General features: G+C 42.9%; 1 protein-coding gene across 1 annotated transcript in view; it reads right to left on the bottom strand.

Annotated features, from left to right (window-relative positions):
* Positions 1-9,762: 9,762 nt before the first annotated feature.
* Positions 9,763-19,431, bottom strand: part of Usp11 (ubiquitin specific peptidase 11) — a 147,052-nt gene continuing 137,383 nt past the window's right edge. Inside the window, exons 16-21 of the mRNA XM_075958311.1 lie at positions 15,877-15,947; positions 15,244-15,356; positions 14,175-14,324; positions 13,405-13,520; positions 12,102-12,190; positions 9,763-11,361 (exon numbers count right to left, since the gene is read on the bottom strand). Of these exons, the coding sequence (XP_075814426.1) occupies positions 11,245-11,361; positions 12,102-12,190; positions 13,405-13,520; positions 14,175-14,324; positions 15,244-15,356; positions 15,877-15,947 (656 nt within the window). The 3' untranslated portion in view covers positions 9,763-11,244. The remainder of the gene's footprint in view (positions 11,362-12,101; positions 12,191-13,404; positions 13,521-14,174; positions 14,325-15,243; positions 15,357-15,876; positions 15,948-19,431) is intronic.

Below are 19,431 nucleotides of genomic sequence, written 5' to 3'. Positions count from 1 at the left end.
ATCACAAAGAAAATCACGAAAAAATCACAAAAAATCAAAAAAATTCAAAAAAAAATCCAAAAAAAATCACAAAAAAGCCACAAAATAAATTACAAAAAAAATCACAAAAAATCAAGAAAAAATCACGAAAAAAATCAAAAAAAAAATAAAAAAAAATCACAAAAAAATCGCAAAAAAGTAAAAAAAAATCACAAAAAAGTCAAAAAAAATCACAAAAAACCAGAAAAATATCACAAAAAAAAACCACAAGGAAATCACAAAAAATCACAAAAAAAACCCACAAAAAAATAACAAAAAATTCACAAAAAAAGTCGTTAAAAATCACAAAAAAATCACAAAAATCACGAAAAAATCACGAAAAAAAGAATCACAAAAAATTCACAAAAAAAATCATGAAGAAAATCACAAAAAATTACAAAAAATCGCAAAAAAATCACAAGAAAATAAAAAAATTACAAAAAAAATCAAAGAAAATTGCAAAAAAATCACAAGAAAAATCACAAAAAAATTACAAAAAAATCACAAAAAATTAACAAAATCAAAAAAATAAATGTAAAATTAGAATATTGAATAAATAATAAACATGAAATTAAAATATTGTGTACACAATAAATAAATATGAAATCAGATTATTGTACACAAAATAAATAAACATAAAATTAGAATATTGTGTACATAATAAATCAATATAAAATTAGAATATTGTATACTTAATAAATAAATATAAAATTAGAATATTTTATACATAGTAAATATAAAATTAGAATATTGTGTACATAAGAAGTAAATATTAAATTAGAATATTGTAACAGAATAAATACATGTAAAATTAGAATATTGTATACACAATAAATAAATATAAAATTAGAATATTTTATACATAATAAATAAATATAAAAATCAGAATATTGTCTACATGATAAATAAATATAAAAATTAGAATATTGTATACATAATAAATATAAAATTAGAGTATTGTATTCATAATAAATATAAAATTAGAATATTGTGTACATAATAAATAAATATGAAATTAGAATATTATATACATAAAAATGATTATAAAATTAGAATATTGTACACATGATAAATATAAAATTAGAATACTGTGTACATAATAAATAAATATAAAAATTAGAATATTGTTTACACAATAAATATAGATATATTAGAATATTGCAGAAATTCATGTAGACAGAATATTGTAAACAAAATAAATAAATAAATATTTAAAATCCAAAATAAATAAATAATTAAAAATTAGAATATTGTTTACATAATAAATAAATACAGAATTAGAATATTGTATACATAATAAATATAGAATTAGAATATTGTATACATAATAAATATAGAATTAGAATATTGTATACATAAAAATGTATATAAAAATTAGAATGTTGTGTACATAATAAATAAATATAAAATTAGAATATTGTATACACAATAAATAAATATAAAATTAGAATATTGTATACATAATAAATAAATATAAAATTAGAATATTGTATACATAATGAATGAATATAAAATTAGGATATTGTGAACATAATAAATGAATATAAAATTAGAATATTGTACCCATAATAAATAAATATAAAATTAGAATATTGTATACATGATAAACATAAAATTAAAATATTGTATACATGAAAATGAATATAAAATTAGAATATTGCATACATAAGGAATAAATAAATAAATGGAGAATTAGAATATTGTTTACATAATAAAGTGGGTGTCTAGGGTGCTGTGTCCTGGGTGATCCGGGTGCTGGGTGATCTGGCTGCTAGCTGATCTGGGTGCAGGGTGCTGGGTGATCCGGGTGCTGGGTGATGTGGGTGCTGAGTCCTGGGTGCTGGGTGATCTGGGTGCTGGGTGATCCAGGTGCTGGGTGATCCGGGTGCTGGGTGATCTGGGTGCTGGGTGATCCAGGTGCTGGGTGATCCGGGTGCTGGGTGCTGAGTCCTGGCTGATCTGGGTGCTGAGTCCTGGGTGCTGGGTGATCCGAGTGCTGGGTGATCCGGGTGCTGGGTTATCTGGGTGCTGGGTGATCCCGGTGCTGGGTGATCTGGGTGCTGAGTCCTGGGTACTGGGTGATCTGGGTGCTGGGTGATCTGGGTGCTGGGTGATCCGGGTGCTGGGTGACCTGGGTGCTGGGTGATCTGGGTGCTGAGTCCTGGGTGCTGGGTGATCTGGGTGCTGGGTGATCCAGGTGCTGGGTGATCTGGTACTGGGTGCTGAGTCCTGGGTGCTGGGTGATGTGGGTGCTGGCTGATATGGGTGCTGAGTCCTGGGTGCTGGGTGATCCGGGTGCTGGGTGATCCAGGTGCTGGGTGATCTGGTACTGGGTGCTGAGTCCTGGGTGCTGGGTGATGTGGGTGCTGGCTGATATGGGTGCTGAGTCCTGGGTGCTGGGTGATCTGGGTGCTGAGTCCTGGGTACTGGGTGCTGGGTGATCCGGGTGCTGGCTGATCTGGGTGCTGGGTGATCCAGGTGCTGGCTGATCTGAGTGCTGGGTGATTTGGTACTGGGTGCTGGGTGATCCGGGTGCTGGGTGATCGGGTGCTGGGTGATCTGGGTGCTGGGTGATCGGGTGCTGGGTGATCTGGGTGCTGGGTGCTGAGTCGAACTGTGTGTGACTCGCACTCGGTACCCAGATCAGCTATGAGCACCAAACAAAGACTCAGGTCCCAGCACCCAACAGGGACTCGGTTCCCAGCACCCAGAAGGACTCAGCTCCCAGCACCTGGGAGAACTCAGCTCCCAGCACCCGGGGAGAACTCAGCTCCCAGCACCCAGGGGGACTCAGCTCCCAGCACCCGGGGAGAACTCACCAGCACCCAGGGAGGACACAGCTCCCAGCACCCAGGGAGGACTCAGCTACCAGCACCCAGGGAGAGGACTCAGTTCCCAGCACCCAGGGGGGACTCAGCTCCCAGCACCCGGGAGAACTCAACTCCCAGCACCCAAGGAGGACTCAGACCCCAGCACCCAGAAGGACTGAGATCCCAGCACCCCGGGAGGACTCAGCTCCCAGCACCCAGGGAGAACTCAGCTCCGAACACCCAGAAGGGGACTCAGCTCCCAGCACCCAATAGGAACTGAGTTATTAGAACCCGGATGACTGAGCTCCCAGCACCCAACAGGGACTCAGCTCCCAGCATCCAGGGAAAACTCAGCTCCCATCACCCAGAAAGACTGAGATCCCAGCACCCCAGGAGGACTCAGCTCTCAGCACCCGAGGGGACGACTTTTTTTTGCGATTTTTTGTAACTTTTTCTGGTTTTTTATTGTGATTTTTCTTGTTATTTTTTTGCGATTTTTTGGGGGATTTTTATGGGGGATTTTTTTTTTAATCAACCCGGTTCAAACTGGATCAAACCAGTATAGGCATGTTCAAAACTGGATCAGACCAAATCAAACTGATTCAAACTGGATCAAACCAGTGTAGACAGGTTCAAAACTGGATCACACCGGTTCAGACCGGATCAAACCGGATGAAACCAGTGTAGACAGGTTCAAAACCGGATCAAACCGGATCAAACTGGATCAAACCGGATCGTGTAGACAGGTTAAAAACCAGATCAAACCGGATCAAACTGGATTAAACCAGTGTAGACAGCATCAAAACCAGATCAAACTGGATCAAACCAGTGTATAAAGCTTCAAAACCGGATCAAACTGGAATAAACTGGATCAAACCGGTTCAAAGTGGATCAAACCACTGCAGACAGCTTCAAAACCGGATCAAACTGGATCAGACCGGATCAAACTGGACCAAACCAGTGTAGACAGGTTCAAAACCGGATCAAACTGGATCAAACCAGTATAGACAGCATCAAAACCAGATCAAACTGGATCAAACCAGTGTATAAAGCTTCAAAACCGGATCAAACTGGAATAAACTGGATCAAACCGGTTCAAACTGGATCAAACCAGTGTAGACTGCTTCCAAACCAGATCAAACTGAATCAGACTGCATCAAACCGGTTCAAACTGGATCAAACCAGTGTAGACCGCTTCAAAACTGGATCAGACTGGTTCAAACTGGACCAAACCAGTGTAGACAGCTTCAAAATGGGATCAAACTGAATCAGACCAGATCAAACTGGATTAAACCAGTGTAGGCCGCTTCAAAACTGGATCAGACTGGTTCAAACTGGATCAAACCAGTGTAGGCCGCTTCCAAACTGGATTTTTTTGAATTTTTTTAATTTATTTTTATTTTTTTGATATTTTTGTGATGTTTTTGTGATTTTTTGTGATTTTTTCGTGATTTTTTTGTGTGATTTTTTGTGTTTTTTTGGGATGTTTTTGTGATTTTTTGTGACTTTTCTGTGTGATTTTTTTGTGATTTTTTTTGTGATTTTTTGGGGGGATTTTTTTGTGATTTTTTGATATTTTTTTGTGATTTTTTCGTGATTTTTTTTATTTTTTTGCGATTTTTTTGATTTTTTTGTGATTTTTTTAATTTTTTCTGTGATTTCCTTCTGAATTTTTGTGATTTTTTTTACATTTTTTTGTGATTTTTTATGGGTTTTTTTGTGATTTTTTCTTGTGATTTTTTTGCGATTTTTTGGGGGATTTTTATGGGGGATTTTTTTTTAATCAAACCGGTTCAAACTGGATCAAACCAGTATAGACATGTTCAAAACTGGATCAGACCAAATCAAACTGGTTCAAACTGGATCGAACCAGTGTAGACAGGTTCAAAACTGGATCACACCGGTTCAGACCGGATCAAACCGGATCAAACTGGATGAAACCAGTGTAGACAGGTTCAAAACCGAATCAAACCGGATCAAACTGGATCAAACCAGTGTAGACAGGCTCAAAACCGGATCAAACTGGATCGAACCAGTGTAGACAGGTTCAAAACTGGATCACACCGGTTCAGACCGGATCAAACCGGATCAAACTGGATGAAACCAGTGTAGATGGGTTCAAAACCGGATCAAACCGGATCAAACTGGACCAAACCAGTGTAGACAGCATCAAAACCGGATCAGACCAGATCAAAATGGTTCAGACTGGATCAAACTGGATCCAACCAGTGTAGGCCGCTTCCAAACTGGATTTTTTTGAATTTTTATTTATTTATTTTTTATTTTTTTGTGATTTTTTTTGGGGGATTTTTTTTAATCAAACCGGTTCAAACTGGATCTAACCAGTATAGACATGTTCAAAACTGGATCAGACCAAATCAAACTGGTTCAAACTGGATCAGACCGTATCAAACCGGATCAACTGGATAAAACCAGTGTAGATGGGTTCAAAACCGTATCAAACCGTATCAAACTGGATCAAACCAGTGTATAAAGCTTCAAAACTGGATCAAACTGGAATAAACCGGATCAAACTGGTTCAAAGTGGATCAAACCAGATCAAACTGGTTCAGACTGGATCAAACCGGATCAAACCAGTGTAGGCCGCTTCCAAACTGGATTTTTATGATTTTTTTGAATTTTTTATTATTTTTTTTTTAATTTTTTTGGGTTTTTTTTGTGAATTTTGTGATTTTTTTGGTGATTTTTCTGTGATTTTTTGGAATTTTTTTTGTGATTTTTTTGATTTTTTTAAATTTTTTTGTGATTTTTCTGTGATTTTTTGTGAGTTTTTTGTGATTTTTGGATTTTTTTTAATTTTTTTGATTTTTTGTGATTTTTTGTGAATTTTTTATGATTTTTTTGTGATTTTTTTTCATTTTTTGGTGATCTTTTGGTGATTTTTTTGTGATTTTTGGGATTTTTTGTGATATTTTTTGTGATTTTTTGTGAATTTTTATGATAATTTTTTGTGATTTTTTTTGTAATTTTTTTTGTGTTTTTTTGTGATTTTTTGTGAGTTTTTGTGTTTTTTTGTTATTTTTTTGTTATTTTTTTGGGATTTTTTGTGATTTTTTTGTGATTTTTTTGATTTTTTTGTGATTTTTTGTGATTTTTTTTGTGATTTTTTGGGGAATATTTTTTTGTTATTTCTCTTTGTGATTTTTCAGATTTTTTTGTGATTTTTTTTTTGTGATTCTTTTGTGATTTTTTTGTGATTTTTTTTGTGATGTTTTTGATTTTTTCTGTGATTTTTTTGGGATTTTTTGATTTTTTTGTGATTTTTTTGCGAATTTTTGTAATTTTTTTTTTGATTTTTTCTGATTTTTTTGTGATTTTTTGTTTTTTTCGTGATTTTTTCGTGATTTATTCTTGATTTTTTGTGATTTTTCTGTGATTTTTTGTTTTTTTGTGATTTTTTTATTTTTTTCTGTGATTTCTTTGTGATTTTTTTATGATTTTTTTGTGATTTTTTGGGGTTTTTTTTTTTAATCAAACCGGTTCAAACTGGATCAAACCAGTATAGACATGTTCAAAACTGGATCAGACCAAATCAAACTGGTTCAGACTGGATTGAACCAGTGTAGACATGTTCAAAAACAGATCAAATTGGATCAAACCAGTGTATAAAGCTTCAAGCCGGATCAAACTGGATCAGACCGGATCAAACTGGTTTAAACTGGACCAAACCAGTGTAGACAGGTTCAAAACCGGATCAAACTGGATCAGACCGGATCAAACTGGTTTAAACTGGACCAAACCAGTGTAGACAGGTTCAAAACCGGATCAAACTGGATCAGACCGGATCAAACTGGTTTAAACTGGACCAAACCAGTGTAGACAGGTTCAAAACCAGATCAAACTGGATCAGACCAGTGTAGATCGCTTCCAAACCAGATCAAACTGGATCAGACCGCATCAAACCGGTTCAAACTGGACCAAACCAGTGTAGAGTGCTTCAAAACGGGATCAAACTGGATCAGACCAGATCAAACTGGTTCAAACTGGATCAAACCAGTGCAGGCCGCTTTCAAACTGGATTTTTTTGAATTTTTTTGTTATTTTTTGTGTTTTTTTGTTAATTTTTGTGATTTTTTGAGTTTTGTGTGATTTTTTTTCAATTTTTTTTAATTTTTTTGCGATTTTTTTTTATTTTTTTGTGATTTTTTGCGATTTTTTTGAATTTTTGTGATTTTTTGGGGGATTTTTTTGATTTTTTTAATTTTTTGTGATTTTTTTGGGGGATTTTTTTAATTTTTTGTGATTTTTTTGTGATTTTTTTTGCGATTTTTTTGTGATTTTTTGTGATTTTTTTAGTGACTTTTCTTTGTGATTTTTTTGATTTTTTTGTGATTTTCTTCGTGATTTTGTGATTTTTTTTGTGATTTTTTCCTGTTTTTTTCGTGATTTTCTTGTGATTTTTTTGATATTTTTGTGATTTTTTTTGCAATTTTTTGTGATTTATTTTGATTTTTTTGTTTTTTTGTGATTTTTTGGGGGATTTGTTTGTGATTTTTTGTGTGATTTTTTTTGTGATTTTTCTTGTGATTTTTTTGCAATTTTCTTTGATTTTCTTGTGATTTTTTTGCGATTTTTTGTAATTTTTTTGTGATTTTCTTCATGATTTTTTTGTGAATTTTTTGTGATTCTTTTTTTTTGATTTTTTTGTGATTTTTTGTGTTTTTTTGGTGATTTTTTTTTGTGATTTTTTCGTGTTTTTTTTGATATTTTGGGATTTTTTTGCGATTTTTTTTTGTGACATTTTGGGATTTTTTTGTGTTTTTTTGTGATTTTCTTTGTGATTTTTTGGGGGATTTTTTTTTTAAATCAAACCGGTTCAAACTGGATCAAACCACTATAGACATGTTCAAAACTGGATCAGACCAAATCAAACTGGTTCAAACTGGATTGAACCAGTGTAGACATGTTCAAAACCAGATCAAACTGGATCAAACCAGTGTAGACAGGATCAAAACTGGATCACACCGGTTCAGACCAGATCAAACTGGATCAGACCGGATCAAACCGGCCATGCGTCTGTCCATCCACCATCACAGCCCAAAGCTGGACTCGAACACGGGACTCAACCCAACCACCACCGCCAGCACCATAGAGGACTGAGATCCAAGCACCCGGGGAGAACTCAGCTCCCAGCACCCAGAAAGACTGAGATCCCAGCATTCGGGAATTTTGTGACTTTTTTTTTGATTTTTTTGTTAATTTTTGTGATTTTTTTTTTGCGATTATTTTCTGATTTTTCGTGATTTTTTTGCGATTTTCTTGTGATTATTTTGTGATTTTTTGTGTTTTCTTTTGGATTTTTTTTTGTTTTTTTGATTTTTTGTGATTTTTTTGGTGATTTTTGATTTTTTTAGTGATTTTTTTGTGATTTCTTTTGATTTTTTTGTGACTTTTTTTTATTTTTTTGTGATTTTTTTTGATTTTTTGTGATTTTTTTGTGATTTTTTTGCGATATTTGGGTTTTTTTTGTGATTTTATGATTTTTTGTGATTTTTTTCTGGTTTTTTTTGTGATTTTTTTTGTGTTTTTTGTGATTTTTCAAATATTTTTTGTAATTTTTTTAATGATTTTTTTGTGATTTTTTTTAATCAAACCGGATCAAACCGGATCAAACTGGATAAAACCAGTGTAGAACGGTTCAAAAAAACATTTCCTCAGAAGCACCGAGGACCCAGCACCATGGAGAACTCAGCTCCCAGCACCCAACAGGGACTCAGTTCCCAGCACCCAGGGAAAACTCAGCTTCCAGCACCCAGGGAGAACTCAGCTCCCAGCACCCAGAAAGAGGACTTAGCTCCCAGCACCCAACAGGGACTGAGCTCCCAGCACCCAACAGGGACTCGGTTCCCAGCACCCAGAAGGACTGAAATCCCAGCACCCAGGGAGAACTCAGCTCCCAGCACCCAGGGAGGACTGAGATCCCAGCACCTAAGGGAAACTCAGCTACCAGCACCCAGGGGGAACTCAGCTCTGAGCACCCAGGGAGAACTCAGCTCCCAGCACCCACGGAGGACTGAGCCCAGCACCCAGAGAGAACTCAGCTCCCAGCACTTGGGGGGAACTCAGCTCCCAGCACCCGGGGAGAACTCAGCGCCCAGCACCCAGGGAGAACTCAGCTCCCAGTACCCGGGGGAACTCAGCTCCCAGCACCCAGAAGGACTGAGATCCCAGCATTCAGGGATTTTGTGACTTTTTTTATGATTTTTTTTGTGATTTTTTGGGGGATTTTTTATTTTTTCTGATTTTTTGTAATTTTTCTTTGTGAATTTTTTTTGTGATTTTTTTGTGATTTTCTTTTATTTTTGGGGGGGATTTTTTTGGGGGGTTTTTTTTTTAATCAAACCGGATCAAACTGGATCAAACCACTATACACATGTTCAAACCTGGATCAGACCAAATCAAACTGGTGCAAACTGGATGAAACCAGTGTAGACAGGTTCAAAACCGCATCAAACTGGATCAAACTGGATCAAACCAGTGTAGGCCGCTTCCAAACTGGATTTTTTTGAATTTTTATTTATTTATTTATTTATTTTTTGATTTTTTTGATTTTTTTGATATTTTTGTGATTTTTTTGTGATTTTTTTTCCTGTTTTTTTGTTTGTTTGTTTTGGTTTTTCGAGACATGGTTTCTCTGTGGTTTTGGTGCCTGTCCTGGAACTAGCTCTGTAGACCAGGCTGGTCTCGAACTCACAGATATCCGCCTGCCTCTGCCTCCCGAGTGCTGGGATTAAAGGCGTGCATGATTTTTTTCTATACATAATGAATAAATAAATAAATATAAAATCAGAATATTGTATCCATAATAAATAAATAAATAAAAAAGAGAATTAGAATATCGCATGCGTAATGAAAACTAAATAAAAAAATATAAAAATAAATATAAAACCACACGGCCCCGCGCGGGGCGGACTGCAGATTTTTACGTTTATTTAACTGGAATTCTCACGTTTATTTTTCCACACGCAGCGGCGGGTCTCGGGTGCGAGTAAGAAAATACACTCTGGGTCCCCGGGGTCGGCACTGGGGACGCGGGGGGGGGAAATAAATAAACAGAAATAGGAACGAATCGGGGAGGTCGGGGCGCAGAGGCAGCGGCACGAGAGAGCGGCAGCCACGGACTCAGCCTGCGATGCTGGGGGACTCGAACTCGGGACACCGGGGTCCGGATGGGGACTCGAACTCGGGACGTCACGGGGGTCCGGATGGGGACTCAAACTCAGGACACTGGGGGTCCGGATGGGGACTCGAACTCGGGACGCCGAGGTGGGGACTCGAACTCGGGACATCATGGGGGTCCGGGTGGGGACTCGAACTCGGGACACTGGGACTCGAACTCAGGACACCGGGGTCTGGATGGGGACTCGAACTCGGGACACTGGGACTCGAACTTGGGACATCACGGGGGGTCCAGATGGGGACTCTAACTCAGGCACTGGGACTCGAACTCAGGACGTCACAGGGATCCGGATGGGGACTCGAACTCGGGACACCGGGGGTCCGGATGCGGACTCGAACTCGGGACACCGGGGGTCCGGATGGGGACTCGAACTCGGGACACCGGGGTCCGGATGGGGACTCGAACTCGGGACACCGGGGTCCGGATGGGGACTCGAACTCGGGACATCCGGGGTCCGGATGGGGACTCGAACTCAGGCACTGGGACTCGAACTCAGGACACCGGGGGTCCAGATGGGGACTCGAACTCGGGACGTCACGGGGGTCCGGATGGGGACTCGAACTCGGGACACCGGGGTCCGGATGGGGACTCGAACTCAGGACGTCACAGGGGTCCGGATGGGGACTCGAACTCAGGCACTGGGACTCGAACTCAGGACACCGGGGGGTCCGGATGGGGACTCGAACTCGGGACACCGGGGGTCCAGATGGGGACTCGAACTCGGGACACCGGGGTCCGGATGGGGACTCGAACTCGGGACACCGGGGGGGGGGTCAGGAAGCCGGACTCGAACTCAGGACACCGGGGTCCAGATGGGGACTCGAACTCGGGACGTCACGGGGGTCCGGATGGGGACTCGAACTCAGGACACCAGTGGGGGGGGTCCAGATGGGGACTCGAACTCGAGACACCGGGGTCCGGATGGGGACTCGAACTCGGGACGTCACGGGGGTCCGGATGGGGACTGGAACTCGGGACACCGGGGGTCCGGATGGGGACTCGAACTCGGGACACTGGGGTCTGGATGGGGACTCGAACTCAGGACACCGGGGTCCGGATGGGGACTCGAACTCGGGACACCGGGGTCCGGATGGGGACTCGAACTCGGGACACCGGGGTCCGGATGGGGACTCGAACTCGGGACGTCACAGGGGTCCGGATGGGGACTCGAACTCAGCACACGGGGGGGAAGCGGCGTCCTCATCCAGGGCCCCCTCAGTTCACGTCCATGACGTCAGGGTGGGGTCTCGAACCCGGGGCCGAGCCGGTTGGGGACGGGCGCCGCCGAGCCACGTCCTGGCGTTGGTAGAAGAGGACGTAGGCGGCCTTGGACTGCGGGGAGAGGTCGGGGGTCGGGTGAGAGGTCGGGGGTCGGGTGAGAGGTCGGGAGGGAGAACTCAGCTCCCAGCACCCGGGGGGAACTCAGCGCCCAGCACCCAGGGGGAACTCAGCGCCCAGCACCCAGGGGGAACTCAGCTCCCAGCACCCAGGGAGAACTCAGCTCCCAGCACCCCGGAGGACTCAGCCCCCAGCACCCAGGGGGAACTCAGCTCCCAGCACTCAGGGAGAACTCAGCTCCCAGCACCCAGGGGAACTCAGCTCCCAGCACCCAGGGAGAACTCAGCTCCCAGCACTCGGGGGGGGGGGAACTCAGCTCCCAGCACTCAGGGAGAACTCAGCTCCTAGCACCCAGGGAGAACTCAGCCCCCAGCACCCGGGGAGACTCAGCTCCCAGCACCCAGGGAGGACTCAGCTCCCAGCACTCAGGGAGAACTCAGCTCCCAGCACCCAGGGGAACTCAGCTCCCAGCACCCGGGGAGACTCAGCTCCCAGCACCCAGGGAGGACTCAGCTCCCAGCACCCAGGGAGAACTCAGCCCCCAGCACCCAGAAAGAACTCAGCTCCCAGCACCCGGGGGGACTCAGCTCCCAGCACCCAGGGGGAATTCAGCGCCCAGCACCCAGGGGGAACTCAGCCCCCAGCACCCAGGGAGAACTCAGCTCCCAGCACCCAGGGAGAACTCAGCTCCCAGCACCCGGGGGGAACTCAGCTCCCAGCACCCAGTTTTATACCTCGATCTGATTCTCGTTCACAGGGGAGACGCTGTTGTCGTCGAAGTAGTGCCACTGGCCGCTGTCCTTGTTGCGGGCGAAGGTCGTGTCTGCAATCAACAAACAAACAAACGAATAAACAAAAATCAAATAAACAGTAAATAAATTAAATAAACAAATAAACAAAAATAAATAAATAAAAATAAATAAATGAACAAAATAAAGAAACAAATAAAAATTAAATAAATAAAAATAAATAAATAAACAAAAATTAAATAAACAATAAATTAAATAAATAAACAAAAATAAATAAATAAAAAATAAAAATAAAGAAATAAATGAACAAAATAAAGAAATAAATAAAAATTAAATAAATAAAAATAAATAAACAAAAATCAAATAAACAATAAATAAAATAAATAAACAAAAAATAAATAAATAATAAATAAATAAACAAACAAACATTCCCCCTCTCCGGCTCTCTGCGGCGTCCGCATCTCCTTGTACCCCCCCCCCGCCTGGATCGTTTTGTCCCTGGCCCAGACTGGATCCAACCAGTGTCGACACGTTCAAAACCAGATCAAACTGGTTCAAACTGGACCAAACCAGGGTAGACCTGCTCAAAACCAGATCAAACCGGATCACACTGGATCAAACTGAATCAAACCAGTGTAGACAGGTTCAAAACCGGATCAAACCAGATCAAACTGGATCAGACCAGTCTAGACTGCTTCAAAACTGGATCAAACCGGATCAGACCAGATCAAACTGGATCAAACTGGATCTAACCAGTGTAGACAGGTTCAAAACTGGATCAAACCGCTTCAGACTGGACCAAAACAGTGTAGACCTGTTCAAAACCAGATCAAACCGGATCAGACCAGATCAAACTGGATCAAACTGGATCAAACCAGTGTAGACAGGTTCAAAACCGGATCAAACCGGTTCAGACTGGATCAAACCGGATCAAACTGGATGAAACCAGGGTAGACAGCTTCAAAAAAGGATCAAACTGGATCAGACAAGATCAAACCAATGTAGACAGGCTCAAAACCAGATCAAACCGGATCAAACTGTATCAAACCAGTGTATAAAGCTTCAAAACCGGATCAAACTGGAATAAACCAGATAAAACTGGTTCAAACTGGATGTAACCAGTGTAGACCACTTCAAAACCGGATTAAACTGGATCAGACCACATCAAACTGGTTCAAACTGGATTAAACCAGTGTAGACAGGTTCAAAGCCGGACCAAACCGGACCAAACCGGTTCCCTCCTGAGTTCACCCCCCCAGCCCCCGTTCCCACCCCCGACGGCACCTACAGTGTCCGTCCCGCATGCCGCCATAGTGGTTGGAGACGGCGATGAGGTCGTATTTGTACAGGTCGGGGGCGGAGTCGTTCTTGGGCTGGATGACGAACTCGGAGAAATCCAGATCCCTGCGGGGGAGACGAGGGGAATTATGGGTAGTCACGGTGGGGTTTTTATTAATTAATTTATTTATTATGTATACAATATTCTAATTTTATATTTATTTATTCATCACGTATGCAAAATTCTAATTTTTGTATTTATTTATTATGCATGCAATATTCTAATTTCATATTTACTTATTCATCACTTATGCAACATTCTAATTTTGTATTAATTTATTAATTATGCATGCAATATTCTAATTTTATATTTATTATGCATGCAATATCCTAATTTTATATTTATTATGCATGCAATATCCTAATTTTTGTATTTATTTATTAATTATGCATGCAATATTCTAATTTTATATTTATTTATTATGCATGCAATATTCTAATTTCATATTTATTTATCATGTATACAATATTCTAATTATTTTTATATTTATTTATTTATTATGTATGCAATATTCTGTCTGTTTCCCTGCAGGCCAGCAGAGGGCGCCAGACCCCATCCCAGACAGTTGTGAGCCACCCTGGGGTTGCCGGGACTCGAACTCGGGGCCCATAGCAGAGCAGGCTGTGCTCTAACCACTGAGCCGCCCCTCCCGCCCCGTCACGGGTTCGGCTCCCCCCGTGTCCCCCCCCGACCCAGTTTTTCCCGCCCTGCGTCCTGACCGGATCGGGAACTGCACCAGGGTGTCCAGCTTCTCCCGCGCGACTTTGGAGAAGGAAAAGCGCTTGAGGTGGATGATGAGGACCTCGGGCAGCGTCCACAGGTCCAGCTTCTTGGTGGCGAGGCGGTGCTGCCGGCAGGAGGGGCAGAACCTGCGGACGGACGGACGGACGGACGGGCGGGCGGGGTCACGGGGGGGCGGCGTGGGGTATTTATTCATTATGTATACAATATTCTAATTTTATATTTATTTATCATGTACACAATATTCTAATTTTTATATTTATTTATTATTCATACAATATTCTAATTTCATATTTATTTGTTATGTATGCAATATTCTAATTTCATATTTATTATGTATATACAATATTCTAATTTTTATATTTATTTATCATGCATACAACATTCTAATTTTATATTTATTATGTATGCAATATTCTAATTTCATATGTATTTATTACGTATACAATATTCTAATTTTATATTTATTTATTATTCATACTATATTCTAATTTTTATATTTATTTATTCTGTATACATGTATGCCTGCAGACCCCATCACAGATGATTGTGAGCCACCATGTGTTGGCCGGAACTCGAACTTGGGACTTCGGGAAAAGCAGGTGATGCTCTAACCACTAAGCCATTTCTCCAGCCCCCCAAATATTATTTTTTATATTGATTTATTTATTATGTATAAAATATTCTAATTTTATATTTATATATGATGTATACAATATTCTAATTTTTATGTTTATTTATTATGTGTACAATATTCTAATTTTTATACTTATTGATCATGTATACAACATTCTAATTTTATATTTATTTATTATTCATACAATATTCTAATTTTTATATTTATTTATTATGTATAAAATATTCTAATTTTTATATTTATTTATGATGTATACAGTATTCTGTATGCCTGCAGACCCCACCACAGATGGTTCTGAGCCACCATGCGGTTGCTGGAACTCGAACTCGGGACCTCGGGAAGAGCAGGCCGTGCTCTAACCCCTGAGCCACCGCCCCAGCCCCCTAACTATTATTTTCTATTTCCCTCACCACGGGTTCTCCTTCTCCAGCGTCTCCACGGTGGTGAAGAGTTTGATGCACTCCTGCAGCTGCACGGGACTCTTCTTCAGCACGTACCCCACGCAGTCGTGCTTCACGTAACCCTGGGGGAGGCAGAGGCAGGCGGGTCTGAGTTCGAGGCCAGCCTGGTCCACAAGAGCGAGATCCAGGACAGGAACCGAAAAACCACAGAGAAACCCTGTCCCGCAAAACCCAAAAAATAATAAAAATAAAAATTAAAAAAAAATACAAATAAAACAACAAAGAATAATAAATAAATAAATAAAAAGAAAAAGAAATAAAAATAAAATAAATAAAAAATAAAAAAATAAAAATAAAAAAACAAAAAAGAATAATAAAGAAAGAAAGAAAAAGAAATAAAAAATAAAAAAAATAAAAATAAAAAAATGAAAATAAAAAACAAAAAAGGAATAATAAATGAATAAATAAAAAGAAAAAGTAATAAAAAATGAAATAAAAAATAAAAAAAATAAAAATAAAAAAATGAAAATAAAAAAACAAAAAAAGAATAATAAATAAATAAATAAAAAGAAAAAGAAATAAAAAATAAAATAAAAATAAACATCGGGCCGTGGGTGCGAATCCTCGTGGGCAGGGTTTCACCTCGGCCTCCACCTCGTCGTAGTAACGCCTCTTCATCTCGGGCTCCCAGTCCATGGCGATGTACGGCTGGGCTGCGGGGGGCAGAGGAGACGGTTAGGGCCCGGGGCGATTCCGGAACGTTCCGCTCGTGGGGTTCTGGAACTTTCCGTACGCGGGGATCTGGAACTTTCCGTTCTCGGGGATCTGGGACTTCCTGTTCTCGGGGATCTGGGACTTCCTGTCCTGTTCTCGGGGATCTGGGACTTCCTGTCCTGTTCTCGGGGATCTGGGACTTCCTGTTCTCAGGGATCTGGAACTTCCTGTTCTCGGGGATCTGGAACTTCCTGTTCTCGGGGATCTGGAACTTCCTGTTCTCGGGGATCTGGAACTTCCTGTTCTCTGGGATCTGGAACTTCCTGTTCTCAGGGATCTGGAACTTCCTGTTCTCGGGGTTCTAGAACTTTCCGTTCCCGGGGATCTGGGACTTCCTGTTCTCGGGGATCTGGGACTTCCTGTTCTCGGGGATCTGGAACTTCCTGTTCTCGGGGATCTGGGACTTCCTGTTCTCGGGGATCTGGGACTTCCTGTTCTGTTCTCGGGGATCTGGGACTTCCTGTTCTCGGGATCTGGGACTTCCTGTTCTCGGGGATCTGAAACTTCCTGTCCTGTTCTCGGGGATCTGGAACTTCCTGTTCTTGGGGATCTGGAACTTCCTGTTCTCGGGGATCTGGGACTTCCTGTTCTCGGGGATCTGGGACTTCCTGTTCTCGGGGATCTGGGACTTCCTGTTCTCGGGGATCTGGAACTTCCTGTTCTCGGGGATCTGGGACTTCCTGTTCTCGGGGATCTGGGACTTCCTGTTCTCGGGGATCTGGGACTTCCTGTTCTCGGGGATCTGGAACTTCCTGTTCTCGGGGATCTGGGACTTCCTGTACTCGGGGATCTGGAACTTCCTGTCCTGTTCTCGGGGATCTGGGACTTCCTGTCCTGTTCTCGGGGATCTGGGACTTCCTGTTTGTTCTTGGGGATGTGGAACTTCCTGTTCTCGGGGATCTGGAACTTCCTGTTCTCGGGGATCTGGAACTTCCTGTTCTCGGGGATCTGGAACTTCCTGTTCTCGGGGATCTGGGACTTCCTGTTCTCGGGGATCTGGGACTTCCTGTTCTCAGGGATCTGGAACTTCCTGTTCTCGGGGATCTGGAACTTCCTGTTCTCGGGGATCTGGAACTTCCTGTTCTCGGGGATCTGGGACTTCCTGTTCTCGGGGATCTGGAACTTCCTGTTCTCGGGGATCTGGAACTTCCTGTTCTCGGGTATCTGGGACTTCCTGTTCTCGGGGATCTGGGACTTCCTGTTCTCGGGGATCTGGAACTTCCTGTTCTCGGGGATCTGGAACTTCCTGTTCTCGGGGATCTGGAACTTCCTGTTCTCGGGGATCTGGAACTTCCTGTCCTGTTCTCGGGGATTAGGGACTTCCTGTCCTGTTCTCGGGGATCTGGAACTTCCTGTTCTCGGGGATCTGGGACTTCCTGTTCTCGGGGATCTGGGACTTCCTGTTCTCGGGGATCTGGGACTTCATGTCCTGTTCTCGGGGATTAGGGACTTCCTGTCCTGTTCTCGGGGATTAGGGACTTCCTGTCCTGTTCTCGGGGATCTGGAACTTCCTGTTCTCGGGGATCTGGGACTTCCTGTTCTAAGGGATCTGGGACTTCCTGTTCTCGGGGATCTGGGACTTCATGTCCTGTTCTCGGGGATCTGGGACTTCCTGTTCTCGGGGATCTGGGACTTCCTGTTCTCGGGGATCTGGGACTTCCTGTTCTAAGGGATCTGGGACTTCCTGTTCTCGGGGATCTGGGACTTCATGTCCTGTTCTCGGGGATCTGGGACTTCCTGTTCTCGGGGATCTGGGACTTCCTGTTCTAAGGGATCTGGGACTTCCTGTTCTCGGGGATCTGGGACTTCATGTCCTGTTCTCGGGGATCTGGGACTTCCTGTTCTCGGGGATCTGGGACTTCCTGTTCTCGGGGATCTGGGACTTCCTGTTCTCGGGGATCTGGAACTTCCTATTCTCGGGGATCTGGAACTTCCTGTTCTAGGGGATCTGGGACTTCCTGTTCTCGGGGATCTGGGACTTCCTGTTCTTGGGGTTCTAGAACTTTCTACAACTTCCTGTTCTATGGAATCTAGAACTTTCTACAACTTCCTGTTCTCGGGGTTCTAGAACGTTCCCCTCCCGGGGTTCTAGAACTTTCCGTACGCGAGGATCTGGAACTTCCTGTTCTCGGGGATCTGGGACTTCCTGTTCTCGGGGCTCTGTGACTTCCTGTTCTCGGGGATCTGGAACTTCCTGTTCTCGGGGATCTGGGACTTCCTGTTCTCGGGGATCTGGAACTTCCTATTCTCGGGGATCTGGAACTTCCTGTTCTCGGGGATCTGGGACTTCCTGTTCTCGGGGATCTGGGACTTCCTTTTCTCGGGGATCTGGAACTTCCTATTCTCGGGGATCTGGAACTTCCTGTTCTCGGGGATCTGGGACTTCCTGTCCTCGGGGATCTGGGACTTCCTGTCCTGTTCTCGGGGATCTGGGACTTCCTGTTCTCGGGGATCTGGGACTTCCTGTCCTGTTCTCGGGGATCTGGGACTTCCTGTTCTCGGGGATCTGGGACTTCCTGTTCTCGGGGATCTGGGACTCCTGTCCTGTTCTCGGGGATCTGGGACTTCCTGTTCTCGGGGATCTGGGACTTCCTGTTCTCGGGGATCAGGAACTTCCTGTCCTGTTCTCGGGGATCTGGGACTTCCTGTTCTCGGGGATCTGGGACTTCCTGTTCTTGGGGATCTGGGACTCCTGTCCTGTTCTCGGGGATCTGGGACTTCCTGTCCTGTTCTCGGGGATCTGGGACTTCCTGTTCTCGGGGATCTGGGACTTCCTGTCCTCGGGGATCTGGGACTTCCTGTTCTCGGGGATCTGGGACTTCCTGTTCTCGGGGATCTGGGACTTCCTGTTCTGTTCTCGGGGATCTGGAACTTCCTGTTCTCGGGGATCTGGGACTTCCCGTCCTGTTCTCGGGGATCTGGGACTTCCTGTCCTGTTCTCGGGGATCTGGGACTTCCTGTTCTCGGGGATCTGGGACTTCCTGTTCTCGGGGATCTGGGACTTCCTGTCCTGTTCTCGGGGATCTGGGACTTCCTGTTCTCGGGGATATGGAACTTCCTGTTCTCGGGGATCTGGAACTTCCTGTTCTCGGGGATCTGGAACTTCCTGTCCTGTTCTCGGGGATCTGGGACTTCCTGTCCTGTTCTCGGGGATCTGGAACTTCCTGTTCTCGGGGATCTGGGACTTCCTGTTCTCGGGGATCTGGAACTTCCTGTGCTCGGGGATCTGGGACTTCCTGTTCTCGGGGGTCTGGGACTTCCTGTTCTCGGGGATCTGGGACTTCCTGTTCTCGGGGATCTGGAACTTCCTGTTCTCGGGGATCTGGAACTTCCTGTTCTCGGGGATCTGGGACTTCCTGTTCTCGGGGATCTGGGACTTCCTGTTCTCGGGGATCTGGAACTTCCTGTCCTCGGGGATCTGGG

This window comes from Microtus pennsylvanicus, chromosome X (assembly GCF_037038515.1).
Source record: "Microtus pennsylvanicus isolate mMicPen1 chromosome X, mMicPen1.hap1, whole genome shotgun sequence".
Taxonomy (NCBI): domain Eukaryota; kingdom Metazoa; phylum Chordata; class Mammalia; order Rodentia; family Cricetidae; genus Microtus; species Microtus pennsylvanicus.
This window is presented reverse-complemented; position numbering and strand designations above follow the sequence as displayed.